Source organism: Panthera pardus, unplaced genomic scaffold (genome assembly GCF_024362965.1).
Source record: "Panthera pardus isolate Hobbes unplaced genomic scaffold, ASM2436296v1 HiC_scaffold_2, whole genome shotgun sequence".
Taxonomy (NCBI): domain Eukaryota; kingdom Metazoa; phylum Chordata; class Mammalia; order Carnivora; family Felidae; genus Panthera; species Panthera pardus.
In genome coordinates this window covers 85918670-85939736 of record NW_026526765.1, presented here as the reverse complement: position 1 = coordinate 85939736, position 21067 = coordinate 85918670, and the positions used below count along the sequence as shown (strand labels likewise).

The 21067-nt window shown below is 36.1% G+C and overlaps 1 protein-coding gene across 9 annotated transcripts in view; it reads left to right on the top strand.

The window, feature by feature from the left end:
* ADGRV1 (adhesion G protein-coupled receptor V1) overlaps positions 1 to 21067 on the top strand; it is a 590892-nt gene that overhangs the window by 191342 nt on the left and 378483 nt on the right. For all 9 annotated transcript variants that reach the window (XM_053907199.1, XM_053907200.1, XM_053907201.1 and 6 more), the window contains 8 exons: positions 6189 to 6335; positions 8846 to 9101; positions 10728 to 10930; positions 12158 to 12334; positions 13191 to 13373; positions 15202 to 15381; positions 19026 to 19190; positions 19742 to 19859. In XM_053907199.1, the coding sequence (XP_053763174.1) occupies positions 6189 to 6335; positions 8846 to 9101; positions 10728 to 10930; positions 12158 to 12334; positions 13191 to 13373; positions 15202 to 15381; positions 19026 to 19190; positions 19742 to 19859 (1429 nt within the window). The remainder of the gene's footprint in view (positions 1 to 6188; positions 6336 to 8845; positions 9102 to 10727; positions 10931 to 12157; positions 12335 to 13190; positions 13374 to 15201; positions 15382 to 19025; positions 19191 to 19741; positions 19860 to 21067) is intronic.

Here is a 21067-nt window from a genome sequence, read left to right as displayed (position 1 = left end):
TTGTACTGATTACTCTTATAGGATTGAATTTGAAATGTTCCCAGTTGGCCTTAGTCCTGGAGTTTGGCTCTGCTATTAGCCTTATCTCTAGAGGGTAATGATGAAACAAGTCCCAAATAGACTATATACTGTGTTTTATCACACACATCACCTACAAATATATTACTGTCTTATGTATATTGAGAGAGAGAGAGAGAGAGAGAGAGATTTATAACTGTACTTGCATTGTACACATGGAGGTGCTTTCCCCTGAAGAAAGAGAACTATTCAGATATTCTCAGGTTGACTTCCATCTCAGAGTTCATATTCCTTTATTCATGAGCAAAAGGACACCCTTTTATATTGCACCATTTAGCCCTGTGTGCGAACTCTATCCTGATTTCTTTTTTTTTAATATGAAATTTATTGTTAAATTGTTTTCCATACATCACCCAGTGCTCATCCCATCAGGTGCCCTCCTCAATGCCCACCACCCACTTTCCCTCCCTCCCACCCCCATCAGCCCTCAGTTTATTCTCAGTTTTGAAGAGTCTTTCATGGTTTGGCTCCCTCCCTCTCTAACTTTTTTTTTTCCTTCCCTTCCCCCATGGTCTTAAGTTTCTCAGGATCCACATAAGAGTGAAAACATATGGTATCTGTCTTTCTCTGCCTGCCTTATTTCACTTAGCATAACACTCTCCAGCTCCATCCACGTTTCTACAAAAGGCTACATTTCATTCTTTCTCATTGCCAAGTAGTATTTCATTGTGTATATAAACCACAATTTCTTTATCCATTCATCAGTTGATGGACATTTAGGCTCTTTCCATAATTTGGCTATTGTTGAGAGTGCCGCTATAAACATTGGGGTACAGGTGCCCCTATGCCTCAGTACTCCTGTATCCCTTGGATAAATTCCTAGCAGTGCTATTGCTGGGTCATAGGGTAGGTCTATTTTTAATTTTTTGAGGAACCTCCACACTTTTTTCCAGAGTGGTTGCACCAGTTTGCATTCCCACCAACAGTGCAAGAGGGTTCCCATTTCTCCACATCCTCGCCAGCATCTATAGTCTCCTGATTTGTTCATTTTAGTCACTCTGAGTGGCGTGAGGTGGTATCTGAGTGTGGTTTTGATTTGTATTTCCCTGATGAGGAGTGACGTTGAGCATCTTTTCATGTGCCTGTTGGCCATATGGATGATGTCTTTAGATGAGTGTCTATTCATGTTTTCTTCCCATTTCTTCACTGGATTATTTCTTTTTCATATGTGGAGTTTGGTGAGTTCTTTATAGATTTTGGATACTAGCCCTTTGTCCGATATGTCATTTGCAAATATCTTTTCCCATTCTGTCAGTTGCCTTTTAGTTTCGTTGATTGTTTCCTTTGCTGCGCAGAAGCTTTTTATCTTCATGAGGTCCCAACAGTTCATTTTTGCTTTTAATTCCCTTGCCTTTGGAGATGTGTCAAGTAAGAAATTGCTACGGCTGAGGTCAGAGAGGTTTTTTCCTGCTTTCTCCTCTAGGGTTTTGATGGTTTCCTGTCTCACATTCAGGTCCTTTATCCATTTTGAGTTTATTTTTTATCCTTATTTCTTAACTAGAGTTATAGCTGCAACTATCATGTATCGTTCTCTGAAATCTTCTGCAAGTAAGGAAAACCCAGCTCAAATTGTCTTAAACACCAAGAACATGTCCACAGAGAAGATAAGCTTCAGAGTTGGGTGGATACTATGTCAACATGGCTCAGATTCTTTCCATCTCTCCACTTTGCCAGCATAAAGCTGGTTCTTCATCTGGTTGTTTGAAAGCTGATGTTACTGTTAGGTCTACTGCTTTCTTGTTCATGTCCAGTTGGGGAGAGAGAGAAATGTGGCTCTTGGAGTAAGGAAGAGATTTCCCAAAAGCTTCTGGAAAACTCTTCTCATCTCTCATTGAACTAACAAGGCCACTTATGCAACTGTTCATTAATTTATTTATTTGTGTAGCATTTTTTTAAACAAACACCTGTGTACCAGATGCTCTTTCAGGTGCTAGAGATATATCAAAAAGTAAAACAGTAGAACTCTTTATCCTCAATGTTCTTAAATTGTAGATGAGGCAAAGGGAGACAGTAGACAAGAGACATCTGTACTGTATCTGATGGTAGTATGTGCCATGGAAGAACGCTAGGCAGGAAGGACAGATGGAGATTGTGAGGGAGGGGGTGGGGATTGTGTGCAGAGAAGTGAAACATAGGCTATCAGGGAGGGTGGCATTGAGGAAGTGATATGAGGACGAAGGTGTGTAGGAGATGGGGGAAGAACATTCAAGGCAGGGGGAACCAGCAGCAACAGCCGAAGCCCTGAAATAAGCCTTGCCTATCTGTTGTAGCAAGGAGGCCACTGTGGCCGAAGTCAGTCAGGTAGAGATGAGGCCAAAGAAATTGAAGGGCCAGGGCCTTGTTTCAGGCATCCCCAGCAGCACCCACAGTTTTGATGACTTGCTAGGAGGACTCAAAGGACTCAGGGTTCTGTCATTCTCATACTGTGATTTATTACAGTTGTGGGGATACAAAACAAAGTCATAAGGGAAAAGGCTTATGGAGTGAAGTGCAGAGGAAACTGGGTGCAAGCTTCCAAGAGCTCTCCCCAGGGGAATCACACAGGACACACTTAATTCCCCCAGCATTGAGGTGAACACTGACAGTATGTGAGATGTGTTATCAACCGGGGAAGCTCATTAGAGACTCCGTGCCTGGGGTTTTCCCTGGGAACTGTTCATGCAGGCCCTCTCAGCCTGGCACATGTCACAATTCCAGACTCCCAGAGTGAAAACAGGTGTTCAGTAAAAACTACATTGTGTGTATAGTACAGGCACGGAGAGCCACTATGAGTTCCAGGAATGGCGAGAATCCTCTTGAAATCCAGCTTCCTAGACACCAGGCAAGGGCCAACCTCTGAGCAGCCTTTGAAGGATAGCAGGGAGGCTGCTGTGTGAACTTACTCCTGTATAAGCCGCTGATTACCATCATGAAGTTAGCCACTGAGGGAATGGGTTGAAGTGGGAGAGCAACATGACCCGGCTCACATAACCATTTTGGGGGTGCCTGGGTGGTTCAGTGGGTTGAGCCTCTAACTTCAGCTTAGGTCATGATCTCATTGTGTGTTTGGGCCCTGTGTCAGGCTCTGTGCTGACAGCTCAGAGCCTGGAGCCTGCTTCGGCTTCTATGTCTGTCTGTCTGTCTGCCTCCCCCCTGCTCACGCGCTGTCTCTCTCAAAAATAAATAAACATTAAAAAAAATTTTTAAATAAAATAAATGAACTACTCTGGCCATAGAATTGACACTAGATTGTAAGTGGGTAAGGACAGAAATTGACGGGAAACTAGTGCAGTAATTTAGCAATAAACCACAGAATTACAGGAAGCAGGAATTTTCCTTTCAGTGAGAGATGTACAACTTATTAAGAGCAGGTTTGAGAGCTGAGATGAGGAGTTTTGGATGTGCTAATGTCCTGAATGAGTCCTTGCAAGTGTTGTAGGATCACCATGTTCCTCATTCTGGCCCATCTCTGCAGATACAGGCAGGTCAGCTTTTCCTGAAGCACTTCTGCCCAGAAGAATTATAATGTGAGCCATATATATAATTTTAGTTTTTTAGCTCCAGAAAAGAAAAATAGAAATAGGTGAAAATATTTTTAGTATTTTATTTTATTTAGCCTGATATATTAACCAACATAAAATGGCTGATGAAATACTCTATACTCTTTTTTTCATACTTTGTCTTCAAACCTCCAGTGCATTTTGCACTTATAGACCAGTCACGTAACAGGTGCTCAGTAGCCACCTGTGGCCACTGGCCACTGTGTAGGACAGTACAGCTCTAAGGCGTGAATTGTGGTGGTGAAGATTAGAAAGAAAGAAGACTACCTTCCCCACCAGGTGGAAACATGACTTGTTTCCTTACTTTCTTCCAGTTTCTGTTGAAATAACAACTTACCAGAAAGGCCTTCCCTGATTGAAAATTGTTAATTCACCACCATCATTCTGTACCTTTTTTATCCTGCCTTAGTCTTCTTTATGGAATTTATAGTGGCCTAATTTGTCTATTGTCAAGTTTCTTTTTCTAGAATGCAAGGCTACAAGAACTGAGATACTGTTTTGTTCACAGCTTTATGCCAGAAAAATGCCTGATACACAGGAAGTGTTTGGTATGAATCTTTCATAATGCAGGGGAGGGGACAGAACACTCCCATGGCTTTCTCCGGCCATAGATATTGACAGGGCAGAGCTGGAGACCTTGGAGCAAGAACCAACATGCTCTGCTGTGTGGTCTCATCCTCCTGTCGTTAAACCTTGCTGAGCATGGAGAGCACATTCTATTCCTTAACTGTTTAAGTATGGTAGATTTCCTCTTTTTTTTTTTTTTAATTTTTATTTATTTTTGGGAGAGAGAAAGCATGAGTGGGAAGGGGCAGAGAGAGGGAGACACAGAATCCGAAGCAGGTTCCAGGCTCCAAGCTGTTAGCACAGAGCCTGACACAGGGCTCGAACCCATGAACCGCAAGATCGTGACCTGAACTGAAGTCAGATGCTTAACCGACTGAGGTACCCAGGTGCCCCAGATTTCTCTTTATGAAGCTTACTCCAAAATTATCATAGAAACATCAAAGTACTGTGGTTTAATCTTTCCCAGTAGATAATATCCTGGGTTCTTTCAGTCCATTCGCTAGAATTTCTCAGTACAGGCCTCTTGTGTCTGGACAAGTTTGTTATACGATAAGATTTAGTTGTCAGAGAGTTTCTTCATACTTTTCTGGCTGTATTAAATCCTTGTTTTACTAACCCTTATTGGTAGAGGGCATGGAGCCTGAGAGGCTTCTCTTTGAAAGGCATTGTATTTTATGTACAAATTATATACATATTTTATTTTATTTTTTTAAAGATTTTATTTTTAAGTAATCTCTACACCCATCATGGGGCTCGAATTTACAACCCTGAGATTTAGTCGTGTATTCTACTGACTGATCCAGCCATATCCATTTTTATGGATTTAAAATATCCATATTTTAAAATCAAGATATTTTCTGTAGGAATGTTTGAATGCTTTGAGCAAGATTTTATTACTATGTAACATTTGTAACAATATGTGAAAAATGCAGTGTAAAACACTGCCAAAGGAAAGGCTATCTACTCAAATTAGCCTTCTAAATAGAAGCTTTAAGAAATTCATGGAGGAATTTATTTTCAGATTACCATAGTAAAAAGACAAGAAAAAGAAAACTATTACTGGGAAGATTGTTAAAATCTTTATACTCCATATTCTTCCTTTATTGCTTATAGATAAAGTAGGGGTGTTGTAAGAAGGGATTCTTTTGAATATTGATTTTGAGGAAAAGCTCATTCAGCAGCTGGCAAGAGATGCTGCAAGTGTTGGAGGAGGAGTTCCAGTCACACTAAGGTAGAAATCAGTCTGGGACGAAGGAAAGACACCACGAAGCTTAGGTGAGAAGAGAGTGTGAGATTCTAATACCAGAGAAGGGGCTATTTCTGGCAGGAAAAATAGTTGTAAAGACTAGGGACTAAGGATGAAACATCATCAGTGGAAACAGCACAGGCTGTAGAGTATATGAATTCAAGGATAATCACATTTCAGAGTGTATGAATTCAAGGATAAAAGACGTTTGTAAGTGAACAGGAAGAATGCCCTGATTCTCACTGGTGTTTCTACATTTGGGTGGGACCTTAAAGTCCACGTAGATCAAAAACTTATTTTACAAGAAGGAAACAAGACCTAGAGGGATTGCCAGAAGTTGCACAGGGGGAGAAGATTTCCTTCATCTCCTGACTCTATGTCCATCCATTTCTACAAACTTTATATACTATGTATAATACTGTCAAAAAGTATATGCTCTCTGGATATGAATATAACATATGTTTGTTGAATAAATTTGAAAATTACAGAAGACAAAGTAAAAAATAATCGTCTAAAAATTAACATTTTAGTTTACTTTAACTTAGCCTTTTACCTATTCACACATGTATGTTTTTGAAATAAAATCATGGCTATCTTATACTGCTGTTTTTTTAACTATTGTTTTTCACTTATATCACATTTTTGTGTTACCCATTATTGCTTAGTACTATGAAGTTTGCACATACATAACAGCACGAAATAAAAGTGTACTTAGGTAATGTCCGTTAATCCCTTGTGACTTCCTGTGTGTTTTTCAGAATTCATTATATAAGCAAGTGGAAGAAATGGAGCAAGATAGCTTAATAACTTTGAATGTTGAGCGCTTAAAAGGAACATATGGTCGTATAACCACAGCATGGGAAGCTGACGGAAGTATTAGTGATGTATTTCCTACCTCAGGAGTGGTACGTAATTTACAAAATTATAGGAGAGTCACTTCTAAATTATGGTTACTGTTGATGCCTGCCTTATGGATGAAGTGTTTGAGTTTGACCATGTCAGCCCTGGATTCCTACTAATCACTGTAGAGAGGGATACAATTTAAGATTAGTTTTATTGTGATTTTTGTTCGTTTTTTTCTTTAATACCAAAATTATCTATAAAAAAGTCATCCCTTTTTAGGTTCAGTACATCAGTTGGCCAGATTGTAGATGTGTTACACTGTCAGAAAGATAAAACCAATTACACTGGAGATGGAAATGTTTCAAGATTTGTATAAAATGGAAGCAGTAAATAGGGAATGAATCTATGTAAGATAGTCAGGCGTATGAAAAAGTAGATCAGAATTGCTGAGTGATGTAGGTTTAGTTTTCTGTAGATAGACTCCGAGATTAAGAGTTGTGGGTAGTTTACTGAGGAGACACACCCATAAGGAAACAAGGAAGGTAGGAATGTGCAGAGGGGCCGTTGGTCCTTGGGTAGTTGCACCTGAGGTTGAGTGTGTGAGCAAGTTCTGGAGGTGAACTGGTTCTCCAGAGTTGTTTTCCAGTGGAACAAGGAGGCTGAGATTTTGCATCCCTATTTTGGGTATCCTTCACCTCACATCATCTTCTGGGTAGAGTATAATCTTCAGCGGAAGTGTACTGTAGCTGAAGACAGGTCCCAGTGACAAACACAAAAGCTCTTATTCCCACCAATTGGGATATGGGCACACCAGCTCTAAGAAGGGATCTGGGCAGAAGATCACTTTATCTACTATTGGAAGATAGTATAAAATTGGGTCAGAGATCGAAGAATGGAATCAGATTTGGGTCAGAAAGGTAAATGACTTTAAAAGAGAGGGTTTTAAGAACCTTTAGTTCCTAATTAGAAAATGGGTGGTGTTCTTGACTCACCTTGGGTTTCACAGATTTATCCATAAAATTTTTCCCAAATGCTTCTCTGAAGAGTTCCTTTAAAAGGCCTCTCATGGAATTATCTCAAAAAAAAAAACGATGGGTGTATGTTAGGTCTACCATTTCTAGGCTTTTGTACCATTCAAAGATTAGAGCTTTAGTGCCTTAAAAATGTTTTGGCAAATTTTATTGCATTGAGTATTTACTTTTATGGAAGTTACCAAAACTATAAGTTGTATCTATCAGGTTATGTGTGTTCTGAATTATATTTCACCAATTAATATTTCTTAACATAAACATGATTAAAATGATTTCTAATTTAAATGTATAATAGTATCTTAAGTGTAGACTATATTTGGAAGAATTAATTATTTTATTCAAGAGCTAATAAACTTTTCCTGTAAAGGGCCAGATAGTAAATATTTTAGACTTATGGGCTGTTATGGTCTCTTTCTCAGATTCTCAACTTTGCCTTTGTAGCATAATAGCAATGTTAGATGATATATAATCAAGTGAACTTTGCTGTATGCCAGTAAAACTTAATTTAAAAAATGGATTTCACCAAAGGGTAGTAGTGCTCTGACCCCTGATTTTATTAATAAAGCTCTTCAGTTTATATCTTCAAGTGCCTTCTGAGGTGGAGAGATGAGCGTCAACAAAATGGGCCTGGAATGCTAGTTTGAATGGTTGTAGCTTGTAGTCATGTTGCTAGAGAATAGGGTATAAGGTGGGGAGCAATGGGAAATGACATTCAAGGAACAAAGAAAGCCCTATCAGAAAGGATTTCAGATGCCTTTTAGCAAATTTGGATTTGACTCTAGACAGTGCAGATACAACAGGAGGAGAGAGATGCTCTGATTTGTATCTCTTTTTGTCTTTCTCTACCTCTGTTTTGGTTCATTGATTGTTAAATCATACATCTATTGTAGCCAAAAGAAATAGCAATCCTGGCAACATTTTTGTAGAGAAAAATGTTTAAACTAGTATGTTACCTTCTTTTATTTGTATACTTATTAAAAAAAATTTTGTTAAAGTTTATTTATTTTTGAGACAGAGAGAGACAGAGCATGAACAGGGGAGGGTCAGAGAGAGAGGGAGACACAGAATTTGAAGCAGGTTCCAGGCTCTGAGCTGTCAGCACAGAGCCTGATGCAGGGCTTGAACTCGCAGACTGTGAGATCATGACCTGAGCCGAAGTCAGAGGCTCAACCGACTGAGCCACCCAGGCTCCCCGACCTTCTTTTATTTTTATAGATTTTTCAATATGTTATCTGGGACTTAGACTCCCAGAGAGACTATATACTCTATATTTTAATAGAATGTAGGCTTCAGGATGTGACAGTTTGGCTACAGGTTTTATCAGGTTGAGTTTCAGTAATTGTTTACTTTTTTCTTTTTCCTAACAGTCTTCCACTTTTAATATGAAAAGAATTTGATTGATTTGTAGAATCATATTGTGTTGCTTAAATATCTCTTGTTATTTAAGTTGTGGTTCATATTGAAAGAAAATTTAATCTGATGTTCTTACTGCACAGTGATAATTACAAAATAAATAAAATCTTCTTTCTTTAAAATTTTAGATTTCATTTTCTGAAGGGCAGGCACTATCTACAATCACTCTGACTGTTATTGCTGATGATATACCAGAGTTATCAGAAATTGTGACTGTAACACTCATTCGTGTTACCACAGAAGGAGTTGAGGACCTATCTAAAGGTGCTACCATTGATCAGAAAAGAAACAGATCTGTGATAACGACTCTGCCCAATGATTCACCTTATGGCTTAGTGGGTTGGCATGCTGAGTTTCTCTTCATTAGAGTAGCAGAGCCTAAAGGTAAGTCTTGTTAAATATTTTTCAGGTTCTAGTAACTTTTATTGGGTAATTTAATTGTAATGTTTACTAGGAATATAAGTCCCTTTGTGTGTGGGGGGGGGGGGGGCGGTATTCAGGTGTGCCTGGGGGCTCAGTCAGTTGGATAACTCTTGATTTTGGCTCAGGTCATGATCTCACGGTTTGTGATTTCAAGGCCTGTGTCTGGCTCCAGAGCACTGCTTGGGATTTGTTCTTTCTCCCTCTCTCTCTCTCTCTCTCTCTCTCTCTCTCTCAAACTAAATAAATAAAATTAAAAAAAAAAATATATATATATATGTATACACATACATACATATTTTCAGTTTGACAGATCATATTTAATCTTTTCTACTTTTTGTTTATTAAATTTTATGATCATATAATCACTTAACAATAGTGTTACGAGAAACACTTTTACTCTTTTGAGACATTACTATCATAATAGAAACGTTAATATTTTGGTAAATCATTGCAGTAAAGGTGACTGGTTTTTATTTTACTTTCCCTTTTTCATTATTTATTTGTTGTCTTTCCATGCTCAGATTTCCTCTACACAGATTTTCAACAGTTATAGGCAACAGTAAGCAACACAGTAAAATGCATATAGTACTCAAGGTATTGTTAAACCCCAAATCAGTAATTAGAATATTTTTTCTGTGAAGTGTAAGTAATCAGTCCCTATTTCCTTTAAGCTTAGTGCTGAAATCTCTGCCCAAATAACTACTTATATAGATATAAGATATATGGATTTTTTTAGATAAATGCCATTTGACTTATTTGAACAAATATATTTGAACATACATGATATGTATTTATTTAGAATATGCTGTGTGAAGGCTCTAAAATTTTCAGACAGGAACATGGACATCTTTCAAGGATCTTTCATTTAGATAGTTGACTGAAAAAAAATGACATATATATCTGGGCGTTTATATGTCTGTATATATGGGAACAGAAGCAGTAGACTTAGAATATGTTCATTTATTCACTCAACAAACATTTTGAAGCACCTAGGAAGTGCCACAAATTGTGCTGTGTGTTCTGGAAACAGAGACACAGTCTTAGGTTGTTAGAAACTCACAGACCAGTGAGGAAGATTGGCAAGCATTTTTTTGGTCCATTTACAGGGCAAATTTAATGTTAAAAATCTAAGAAATGAAATAAAAAATAGGTGCTGTGAAATACTTTGATCCTTGTGGTAAACACCTGACTATAAGAACAAAATTACTGACTGTTCGTCTAATGATTAAGTTATTAAATGATGACTTTGGGTGTTTACTTTTTCATTTTTGAAAAATCTTCACATTTGCAATTAGCACCTCTGTCAACCTGCACATATGTACTTACCTAAGATTTTCAGCAGTTTTTGTTAAGGTACATGATAGTGTGCAACATAGGAGGGTGATTAGAGAACCCAAAGTGAGGGTTTAGAACTGGGATATAATATATGATGATTGCCAGCACAACTTTAGGGACAAGGGGGACAAAGCACAAAATCTTCCTTGGGACCATACATTGGGATAGTGCAGGACATTCCACGTAAGTGCTTGGAATAGTGTCGACCACAAATAGGAAAGGTTATTTACTTGAGGTATGTGTATCTCACAGAGAACATCACCGTTCTTCAGTTACCCATTGTTCGAGATAAAGGACTGTTTGGGGACATTGCCATTCACTTGATAGCTAAACCCAATTTCTTACTGCACATCGATAATCAAGCTACTGAGAATGAAGACTTTGTGGTACAAGAAACAATAATAATGATGAAAGAAAACATGAAAGAAACTTACATCAAAGTTGCCATTTTGCCGGTGAGTTTAGGGTGCAATAAATAGGATGTAAAATAAAAGAATATGCTCTTAAAGATAAAATTGTGATGCTCTGGAAGATAAAAATCTTTGAAAAGGTTGCTTTTACATGTAAAATTGTGAGTATTCTAATTTTTCCACCCACCCTAACATTTAATAACAGATGACTACTTTTTATAACTGGTAAAAATAATATATTTACTAATGATTTGTGTTTATTTTTGAACTGGAATATTGTTTGAATGACCGTTGAAGCATGGAATTTACATTTGATTATATGTTTCATTGCATTCACTGTTTTGCTGGTTAGTTAGTTGTTTTGAACTAACGAGTGAATGAATAGAGTGCCCGAATTAATGTGGTTATTTTTATTGTTGGTTTGATAGTACAGTATTTTCATGTCATGATATTATTCAAATCAAGATTATTCTTTAGATGATTTAGATCTGGTTTTAGTGCTTTCTCACGTATATAAGAATAAGTGTATATATCTGTAATAATTCACAAGAAACTAAGAGTAGTTATTAGTGTTATCTGTAATATATATTATCTAATATTGTGTGTGTTATAATCTTATATATTACAATGTTAACAATAAATATATATTATTAAATAAAGATAATGTTGCATAGTAATATCAGTGTTACTAATTGCAGTATTAGTGGTATTAAATAATAGTGGCCTCTAGAAAGGACATTCTGGGAAAGATGTAAGGGATGAGGCAGAACGGAAGTTTCCTTTCCTGTTCAATGTCCATTATTTCTATCTTTGGAAATTTTTTATCATCTATTCCAAAATAAGGTAACAGTTTTTAAAAAGTTAATTAGAATATAGGATAATATCTAGAGTTGCAAGTCTAGAGCTTTTACTTTTAAGATGTATGTAGCATTTACCATTTCTCCTGTATTTGGTGGGGTATTATGTGCATAAAACATATTTGATAGAATATGATCAAAATTGTGTGGTATATTTAAAAAAAAATTTGCTAATGAGTATTAGGCTTCAGTTAAAACTTCACTGATAAGCTTGAATATTCCCTAAGATTCTGAAATTTTTCAGTGGGAATGTGTTAAAATATAAAAGGGAATCTTTTTTATTTGTGAAAAAGTTGCCCATTCCTGTGGTCAATCATTTATTCCTTACTGAAAAATAATCAGGTTTCCAAGACAAATTCAGTATATTTTTAAAAATGGAACACCATGTCTCTCCTGTTTGCCCCACCCCCCTCAGGATAATGCTCCTGAGTTGGAAGAAGGATTTATTGTCAACATCACTGAAGTGTACCTGGTGAATTCTGACTTCTCTGCAGGACAGCCAAGTGTGCGGAGACCTGGGATGGAAATAGTTGAGATAATGATTGAAGAAAATGATGATCCCAGAGGAATTTTTAAGTTTCATGTTACCACAGTGAGATAAACTTTAATATATTTATAGTAATACAGACACTTCTACCTGCTGATTTGCTCAATGTTATGTATTTTCTGCAGAGTAATTGGCTTTGCTTATAGATATTTATAAATATCTGCCTTAATGGGCACCTGGGTGGCTCATTCAGTTAAGTGTCCGACTTCGGCTCAGGTCATGATCTCACAACTTGTGAGTTCGAGCCCCACATCAGGCCCTGTGCTGCCAGCTCGGAGCCTGGAGCCCACTTGAGATACTGTGTCTCCCTCTCTCTCTCTGCCCCTCCCCCACTCATGCTCTGTCTCTCTCTCCCTCAAAATTAAATAAACATTAAAAAAAGCCTTTAAAAAATAAGTATGTGCCTTAAAATTTGTCTTATAGACTAATTCTTAATTCTCTTTGTGCTAGACCAAGAGGTTAAGCAAGTATATTTTCAAATTTAAATTTGAAAAGAATTTTGAAAACACCTATTATGCATATTTATATCCGACTATTGATTTCTACTTTGAAGTGTGAAATATAAGAAATGTAAGAAGAAATAATAAATTTAGAAAATGTTGATAGGGTGCCTGAGTGGCTCAGTTGGCTGAGTGTCCTGTCTGACTCTTGATTTCAACTCAAATCATGATCTCATGGTTTATTCGAGCCCCACATCAGGCTCTGTGCTGATAGCAGGGAGCCTGCTATGATTCTCTTCCTCCCTCTCTCTCTGTCCCTCCTCTCTCTGTCTCTCTCTCTCTCTCTGTCTCTCTCTCCCCCGCCCCCAAATAAATAAATAAGTTTAAAAAAAAAGGAAAGTGATGATGACATATAAGATGTTAATCTTCTCTTGTATTTTAACTATATTCTTTATTTAAAGGATTTTGGTGGAGTTATTACTGCCTATGAGGTGCCTCCACCACTGAATATTCTTCAAATTCCTGTAGTCCGGATGGCTGGAAGCTTTGGGGCAGTAAATGTTTATTGGAAAGCAACACTGGATAGTGCTGGCCTGGAAGACTTTAAGCCATCTCATGGGATTCTTGAATTTGCAGATAAACAAGTATGCTAATGACAAATGTATTAGCAATTTTTCGTTGTACTTCAAACATCTTATAGATACCCACCAATGGATGCATTAGTGACTGCTAAATGTATTATACTTTTTGTTTGTATATCAAGCCAAACAGAACTCTTATTAATTAATATGTTATAATTTATTGGTGGACATAGGAAGAGAATATAAAGGAACAAAAATCTCACCCTTTTCTGAACTTTCCTACCTCATTTAATTTTAAGGAGAAGTTAAAGGAGGATAATGAATGGCTTAGAAGTGCCTAAGAATGTAAGAATGTATAAAAAATTGCCTCATGAACTTTGTTATTCCTATAAATTTTAGGTTCTTTTATTCTATTGATTTCTTAATGCTTATCAATACAGATAACTTACTTATTTAGGATTTGCCCTGAAAGTGTGCACATTTTATTACATAATATCCAGAACTTTTTGTTACAACTAAAAACAAGACTTTTTAAAATGATAGAGAAGAGACAAAATAATCAAATCTGAAAAATTGAAAAACAGTATTCTAGATTTGGGCCAAAGTATTCTCTAAGAGTTAGTTACAATTTTGGAAACTGGACATTTTGTAATATGTATGAAGCCTGATTTTGCTGAGACAGATTTGTACAGTATGCATCAGCCTATTAGTTGCTGCTGAAAAATAAGCATACAGGTTAGACATCCCTATACATAATGGTTTATTAATATTTGAAATCATGAGTTTTTAACAAATTTAGAACTTCAAACATTTCCTACTAAAAGGAGGGAAAAGAGAGATCTTTACACTAACAGTAGAAACAAATACATATATTTTTCATCAAAGTAGCATTCTGCCTTATATTACTAGCACTTTATTTTGTGCATGAGGTTGAAGTCCTGTTATTTAACAGTACCTTAAGATCATTGTCATTCTTAAAGTTAACATCTTCTAAGCAAGTATTCTGTATTTTACAGTATAGAGTTGAGGTGCCTACATTTTAATAAGCTTCCATTTTAACATTTGATTTTGTTCAGGTTTCCGCTTCTGAGTATGAATCCAGATTTCTCACTTTTTTATTAAAGGTATTAGGTAGATTTATGTAGAAAAACTTCATTTTCCGGTAAACGTCTGGGTCAAAATAATGGAATTTCCCTCCGAGATACAGAAAACATTTTAAATGTAGAGATACAGCTAGAATATTTTTATGACCGGTAGTGAAATCACAAGCTGGGCCAAGTTTTACTTATTTATAAGTTATAAAAATGTTTAACATAGACCCAGACAAATGTACGAAATCCTGATCACCAACATTTGAGAACAGCAGAATTGGGTTTTCTTCCTGCCTTTCTTTAACATTTTAAGAGTGACATTTGAAGCCAAAGGGATTTATTCTAACTGCTGAAGACAATGGTAATTTCTATGTTACCATTGTATATCATGTGATATTAATGCTAAGTATACTAATGTTTATATTTGTGAAATGGTTATTAGAGCCTATATGGCATTTCAAATACTTTTGTTCAAGAATCAGGCTTCATTAGTTTTTGTATACATAAATATCACTATATTTTATTACATATGTAATTCCCTTATCTTGAAAATAATAGACTGTAAATTTCTGATTTGAAATACTAAATAGTATGTATAATTTTAAAATAGTATTATGAACATAACAGGCCAAAAAATACTATATTTTTGTACTATATTTCTGTCAACTAAAAGTTTAAATATATGTGATCAAAAATTGTTATTATATTATATCCTCCTTGCCTCTTACCCTCCCTCCTTCCCTTGTTCCCTCCCTGATTTCTCTCCCTCCTTTTCCTTCTTTCTCCCTTTTCTTTTGTAGGTTACTGCAATGATAGAAATTACCATAATTGATGATGCTGAACTTGAACTCATGGAGACGTTCACTATTTCCTTAATCAGGGTGGCTGGAGGTGGCAGACTTGGCGATGACGTTGTGGTAACTGTTGTTATTCCGCAAAATGACTCCCCATTTGGAGTATTTGGATTTGAAGAAAAGACTGTAAGTTAAATATATCAGGGGGAGGGTGCCTTCCCCTAAGCTAATTATTTTTGTAGATTTAAAAGAAAGATATCTTTCATTTTTTAAAAAACTTTTACCTCTCACTCATGATTTTCTGCTCAAAAGTCCTTGAAGTTGGCTGTTGAATTAAGGGTCAGTCCTCTAATCTGTGTTTGACAGTAATGAGTCATCTAAGATCAGACAATTACAAAGGGGGAAAAAAATCTTACTTATTGGGTATCGTAGACCAAGAGTTAGTTTTTGTCCATATGTTTTGTTCTCAGCCTGTCTTGCTACCAGACCACCATCCTGGTCACAAGGCAAGATTTTATGATGAATCTAAGTGTTAAATCCTAGGATACATTTAGTTGGGGAGGGATTTACTTTACCTTCCCTTCTCGTACTCAGTCTTATATTGAACAAAACACGGAGGGATTTACTTTACCTTCCCTTCTGGTACTCAGTCTCATATTGAACAAACACCACAGTCAACCCAGCTGAAATGTTTCTTTGTATTTGTTCTTTCCTCCCTCTTACTTCCCTTTGGTTGTCTACTTTCAGGACCTGGAAGAGGGAAGCCAGTTACTATTACCGGTTTAATTGCTAAGGGAGAAAAAAACTTAACCATTTATGCAGCCAGATTTGGTGACTAATGCTAAATTATCTCTACATCTTAAATATTAAAAAATTGTTAAAACTGTATCACAATTAGTACATGATTTTATATCACCATTTTTAAGGCTGTCTTTCAAAGGAAATTCCAAGATGAAATAATCATATATTTAGATAATTCTGATATACAAAGTTTTCTTGGTCTATAGGTCACCTTTCCCTTTATTTGACCACTTATAGATAATTAGTAATTCATAATAGATCATTTTAAATAATAAACAGATTGCTCCCAATGCTCATTGTCTTTACTATTTTGTGGATGAAAGGCTAGACTTATAACTTGCCCATTAAGGCTGGGCTTCCCAGATGCTCCAAACTTTAAATATATCCTAATAATTACCTAATGATTACATCATTGAAGTTTTTTTTTTTTTTAACGTTTATTTATTTTTGAGACCAAGAGAGACAGAGCATGAACGGGGGAGGGTCAGAGAGAGGGAGACACAGAATATGAAACAGGCTCCAGGCTCTGAGCTGCCAGCACAGGGCCCAACGCAGGGCTCAAACTCACGGACCGCGAAATCATGACCTGAGCTGAAGTCGGCCGCTTAACCGACTGAGCCACCCAGGCACCCCCATCATTGAAGTTTTAATTTCATAAGAGAATAGGAACCATGAGAGGGACAGGACACACACACTTCTGCTATAGCCTTATGAGTCTCTCTTTCTTGGGAAATGAATAAGCAGAATTAAGTGTTTGTAAGGAGTGGTAGAGTCACAAGAGTGGCTGTGAATGTTTCCTGAGCAAAATGAAAAGTCTGGAAAACATAAAGCTATTAGTATAAAGAAGAGAGTAAAAAGTATCCATAATGTTATTAACCTAAGATACGGACATCATTAATATTTTTTTATTTCCATCTATGCTTTTTTTCTTTGCATTTGTGAAAAGAAATATTTTAATTGATATAAATATAATTCAGTTTTCATAAAATGTCATTTAACTTCTGAGTTTGGATAAAAGGTTCAGGGTTTCATTCAAATCTTCAGTGGTAAAACCTTAACATAAATGTTGCTTTTAACTTTGTCATGCTTTTGGACTCCTAGGCATTAGACGGTATGTGTATAAGTTTCTCTCACTATTAGGGAAAATGAAGACTTATATGCCTATTCATAAATAACTTTATTTTATCTTAACTACTGTTGTAAACTTTAGTGCACCCTTGGCCTGAGAACTCATATCTTATTGTAGTAACCTCAAGTTTCCAATTTGTCTTGCAATCTAAAAGTGAGAGTGAGGTCACCCAATTCCTACTGTGTTATTTCTCATAAGCCTTGCTGTGAGGAACAAATGAGTTGATATATGTAAAGCACTTACAACTGAGTCTTACACTTAGTAGGTGTCAATTGCTATTTTTATAATTAGTAGTATCAGCAGCAGCTTGTTTTTCAGCCCTTTGTGGTTACTTTTTTATATTGTGTTTCTTACTGCCAAAGGCTCTTGATAACACAACATTTTTTGTTTTAACATGTATCTAAGATACACAGTATTGTGCATATAGTGAACATTTTGTTAGCATTATTTGATGACAGATTAGATTTAGAAGTCAACAATATTGAGGAAAGTTTATTAATATAAATCTGTCAGAACAAATAAGCTGCTCATGAGGGCAATATGGTAAGTATACCAAAGCACTGGCAATAGCACAGGCTCAAGAAATCTCCTTGTGAAACTGAAGCTGCAATGTTATCATCTATGGAAAGAAAAAGGACTTATATATGAATGATAAGTTTATAATGGGTATCTTCTTTCTCACTTTGCTTCTTATTTAATATTTCTGTTATCTGAGGGGTGGCATGAATAGCACTGGCTATGGAGTCAGAACATCTGAACCAGAAGAGAAGGCTTCTCTTTTCCATATATGTGCATATATCCAACCCCCAGATTTCTTAGAGCGTCTGTGAAGCTTAAATAAGATAATGTATATGCCGGAATTGACATATACTAGAAGCTCAATAAATATTAGTTAGCTCTAAAGCTCTGCTCTTGGAACCATTACCAAATCTCATGAAAAAAAAAAAAGCAAAACAAATTTGTGTTGGGCACTTAGGTATCTGTCTTGAAAATAGAAAGCATTGTTTTATATTATTGTATTTACATAACAGGTGGATATTATAGGCTTAGTTTGGACTTTGCTTCCCCAGTCAGTATATGCAATTCAGTTGAACCAGCTCTCTTAATAAGGAACTTGTGTAGAAAATAAATAGTACAGGTAAATTAATGTATTGAATTTCCTTCTCTATTTCTGTCAGGTTAATAAAAACCTCTTTTAAATTTGGACTTACTCCTGAAGCCAAGACTACACTGTGTTAAGTAACTTGAAAATAAATTAAAAAAAAAACAAAATAAAACAAATAAATTTGGACTTCCTAAAATTGGCAAACTGCAGATAATTAGGAGGACACTTGCAGTCTGTATTATCTGGGGAGCCTGACTCCATTAACAAAGAACCCCTAAATCTTACTTCCTTAAGATAATAAGAGTTTATTTTTTTATTCCTTCAGAAGCCCTACATCCATGGTCCTTGTGGGGTCTTAGGGACACCTCTTGTCCAACTGGCGTCTCAGGCACCCACTTCTTTCCTTCTTGACTCTGTCCTGGTTCCTGGGAGTCCTCACTAGTCACCCAGCACATGGAGAAAAAAGGAATGTGGAATGTTTTGTGGGAAGCTGATGCAGACTGTTAGGAACATACTTCACTTCCCATGTGTTACTGTTGGCCAGAATTTAGTCACATGCTCTACCTAATTGCTAGGAGATGAGGAAAGGCTAGGAGATGCCAAGTTCAGCAGAGTGTCTAGGACAAAAAGGAAATGGGGTTTGGTGAAGTATTTTTTTTTTTTTTTTTGGCCAGATGATTGTAACATGCCATGAACAGAGTTCTGAATTGAAAAGTTTCAGTCTTTGCAAATAGAAATAAGATTATTTTTCCTGCTCCTTTCTTTTTTCACCTTACTGGATTTTCTTTCTTTTAGGTAATGGTTAATGAATCTCTTTTGTCTGATGACCCTGATTCATATGTGACATTGACAGTTGTCCGGTCCCTAGGAGGAAAAGGAGCTGTTCGACTTCAGTGGACCATAGATGAGACAGCTAAAAATGATCTCAGGCCTTTGAATGGGACGCTTCTTTTTGATGAGGTATCGTCAGCATCAGGACTCCTGTAGTTTTTTTCAAACTTGTGTTTGTTTTTTTCCCATAGTACTGCTTATGAATTCGTATGATGGTATATACTATGTGTGGAATTTATTTGAAATCATAGGCACTTTGGAGGAAAATCACACACATACCTGATGTCTAAAATCTAACTTAATTTCAGATACTGCCTCCATCCCTCAACGTTTCCTCTCCTGACTGAGGGTAAAACCCATCAATCAAGCTGGACATCTGGGAGTTATCCCCATTTCCACCCATTCTGTAACTCTTATTTGATCCCAAGTCTCGTCAATGTTTAGACAGTTTAGAGATTATGTTAATTTTCCCCCTTCTTTCCAATTAAAAACTTACATGGGATTTTTGGTCAGAGCTAATTTTTATATAGTAATTTTTCTAGAAGCAACTCATAATTCTAAGGTACAAAAAGACACTTGAAAAAATACTTATGGGCATAAACATTATTCTGCTAATGAGAACACTCAAAATTTGGCTTTTATCAATCCAGAAAATTTATTATTCTTCTCATTTGATATAGACAGAGTCTGAAAAGACCATTGTGTTGCACACGCTTCATGATACTGTGTTGGAGGAGGACAGGCGTTTTACCATTCAGTTGATACCAATTGATGAAGTAGAAATATCTCCAGTGAAAGGTAAGAGAAATTCACATGTTTGGAAATTAGAAAGTAGATACTCAGGAAAATATAACCAAATAATGAGTAGTTACAAAGTTAGGTTTTATAATTACTAAAATGTTTGCTGAAACATAAGCTAACCCACTTGTATGACAGCCAAAGAGTTTTTAAAAGTGAAATTCTAATACCTGATTGGTATTGGAATTGGTAAAGTTATATATCAAAGATTTTACAGTACTTAGCTCTGTGATTTTTTAAAAGATGTTGTTGTTGTGATGTTTGTAAAGTAAAATATGGAAGCTTCCTAAAATGTCCATGAATAGGAGACTGGTTAAATATGACAGAGTACCATATAAGTATTCAAAAGGATATAGCTGAAAAAGCTTTAATTACATTAAACATTAAAAACACTTAGTTACGTGGATAATTGCTGTGTTATAGCAGGCTTCATAACATGTTCAGAGTTATCCCATTTTTTCACGTGCATGTTATAAGTGTGTTTGGAATTACTTACTTGAAATGTTGATAGTGTGATTTGATTACCTATATTTTCTACACATTTATAATTGTCACATATGGCTTTTATAATAAAATATTATTTTAAAACTTAGCATATTATGTCTGTTTCAGGCTAGCTATGTCTATTTTCATCTGAAAGTGATTACTTCAATATTTTGACATTTCAGAAACAGGCATCGTAATTCTCATTTGTCTATGGTCCTTATGAAAATTTGTTTCCTATCTGAAGAGAAAGGGTTAATGGTCCTAAAATGGTTGCATTGTGGTACAGACAATAATAACCATAAAAAAATGGCCCAGCAACTTTGATATGAAAGCTTAGTGATATACGTGCCCTTTTTTAACATCAGTAGCTCCATCCTATGGAGTTGGTCTGTGGCCGAAAAAGCAGAATTCCAGGCCAAAGAGATTCTCAAAATTGTAGAGAATATCACTGTATGTACTTAAGGTAGTTCTTTTCTCATTTTTCTCTAGAGTACTTTCCAACAAACCTCTGAGGGAATCATATGATTATACCATATTCTTCCATACATCTTAAGTTAGCTCAGTTGTCTACATCACATTGGATGTCAGACTGATGTCATATAGACTAACTAGACATAAGACTAAGAATATACCTGTGGTTCAGGATGAATAATTTATTAATCTAAAAAATATATTTCGAATTGTGGCATACTTGGACATGACGGACCACTCTTAGTTTTATT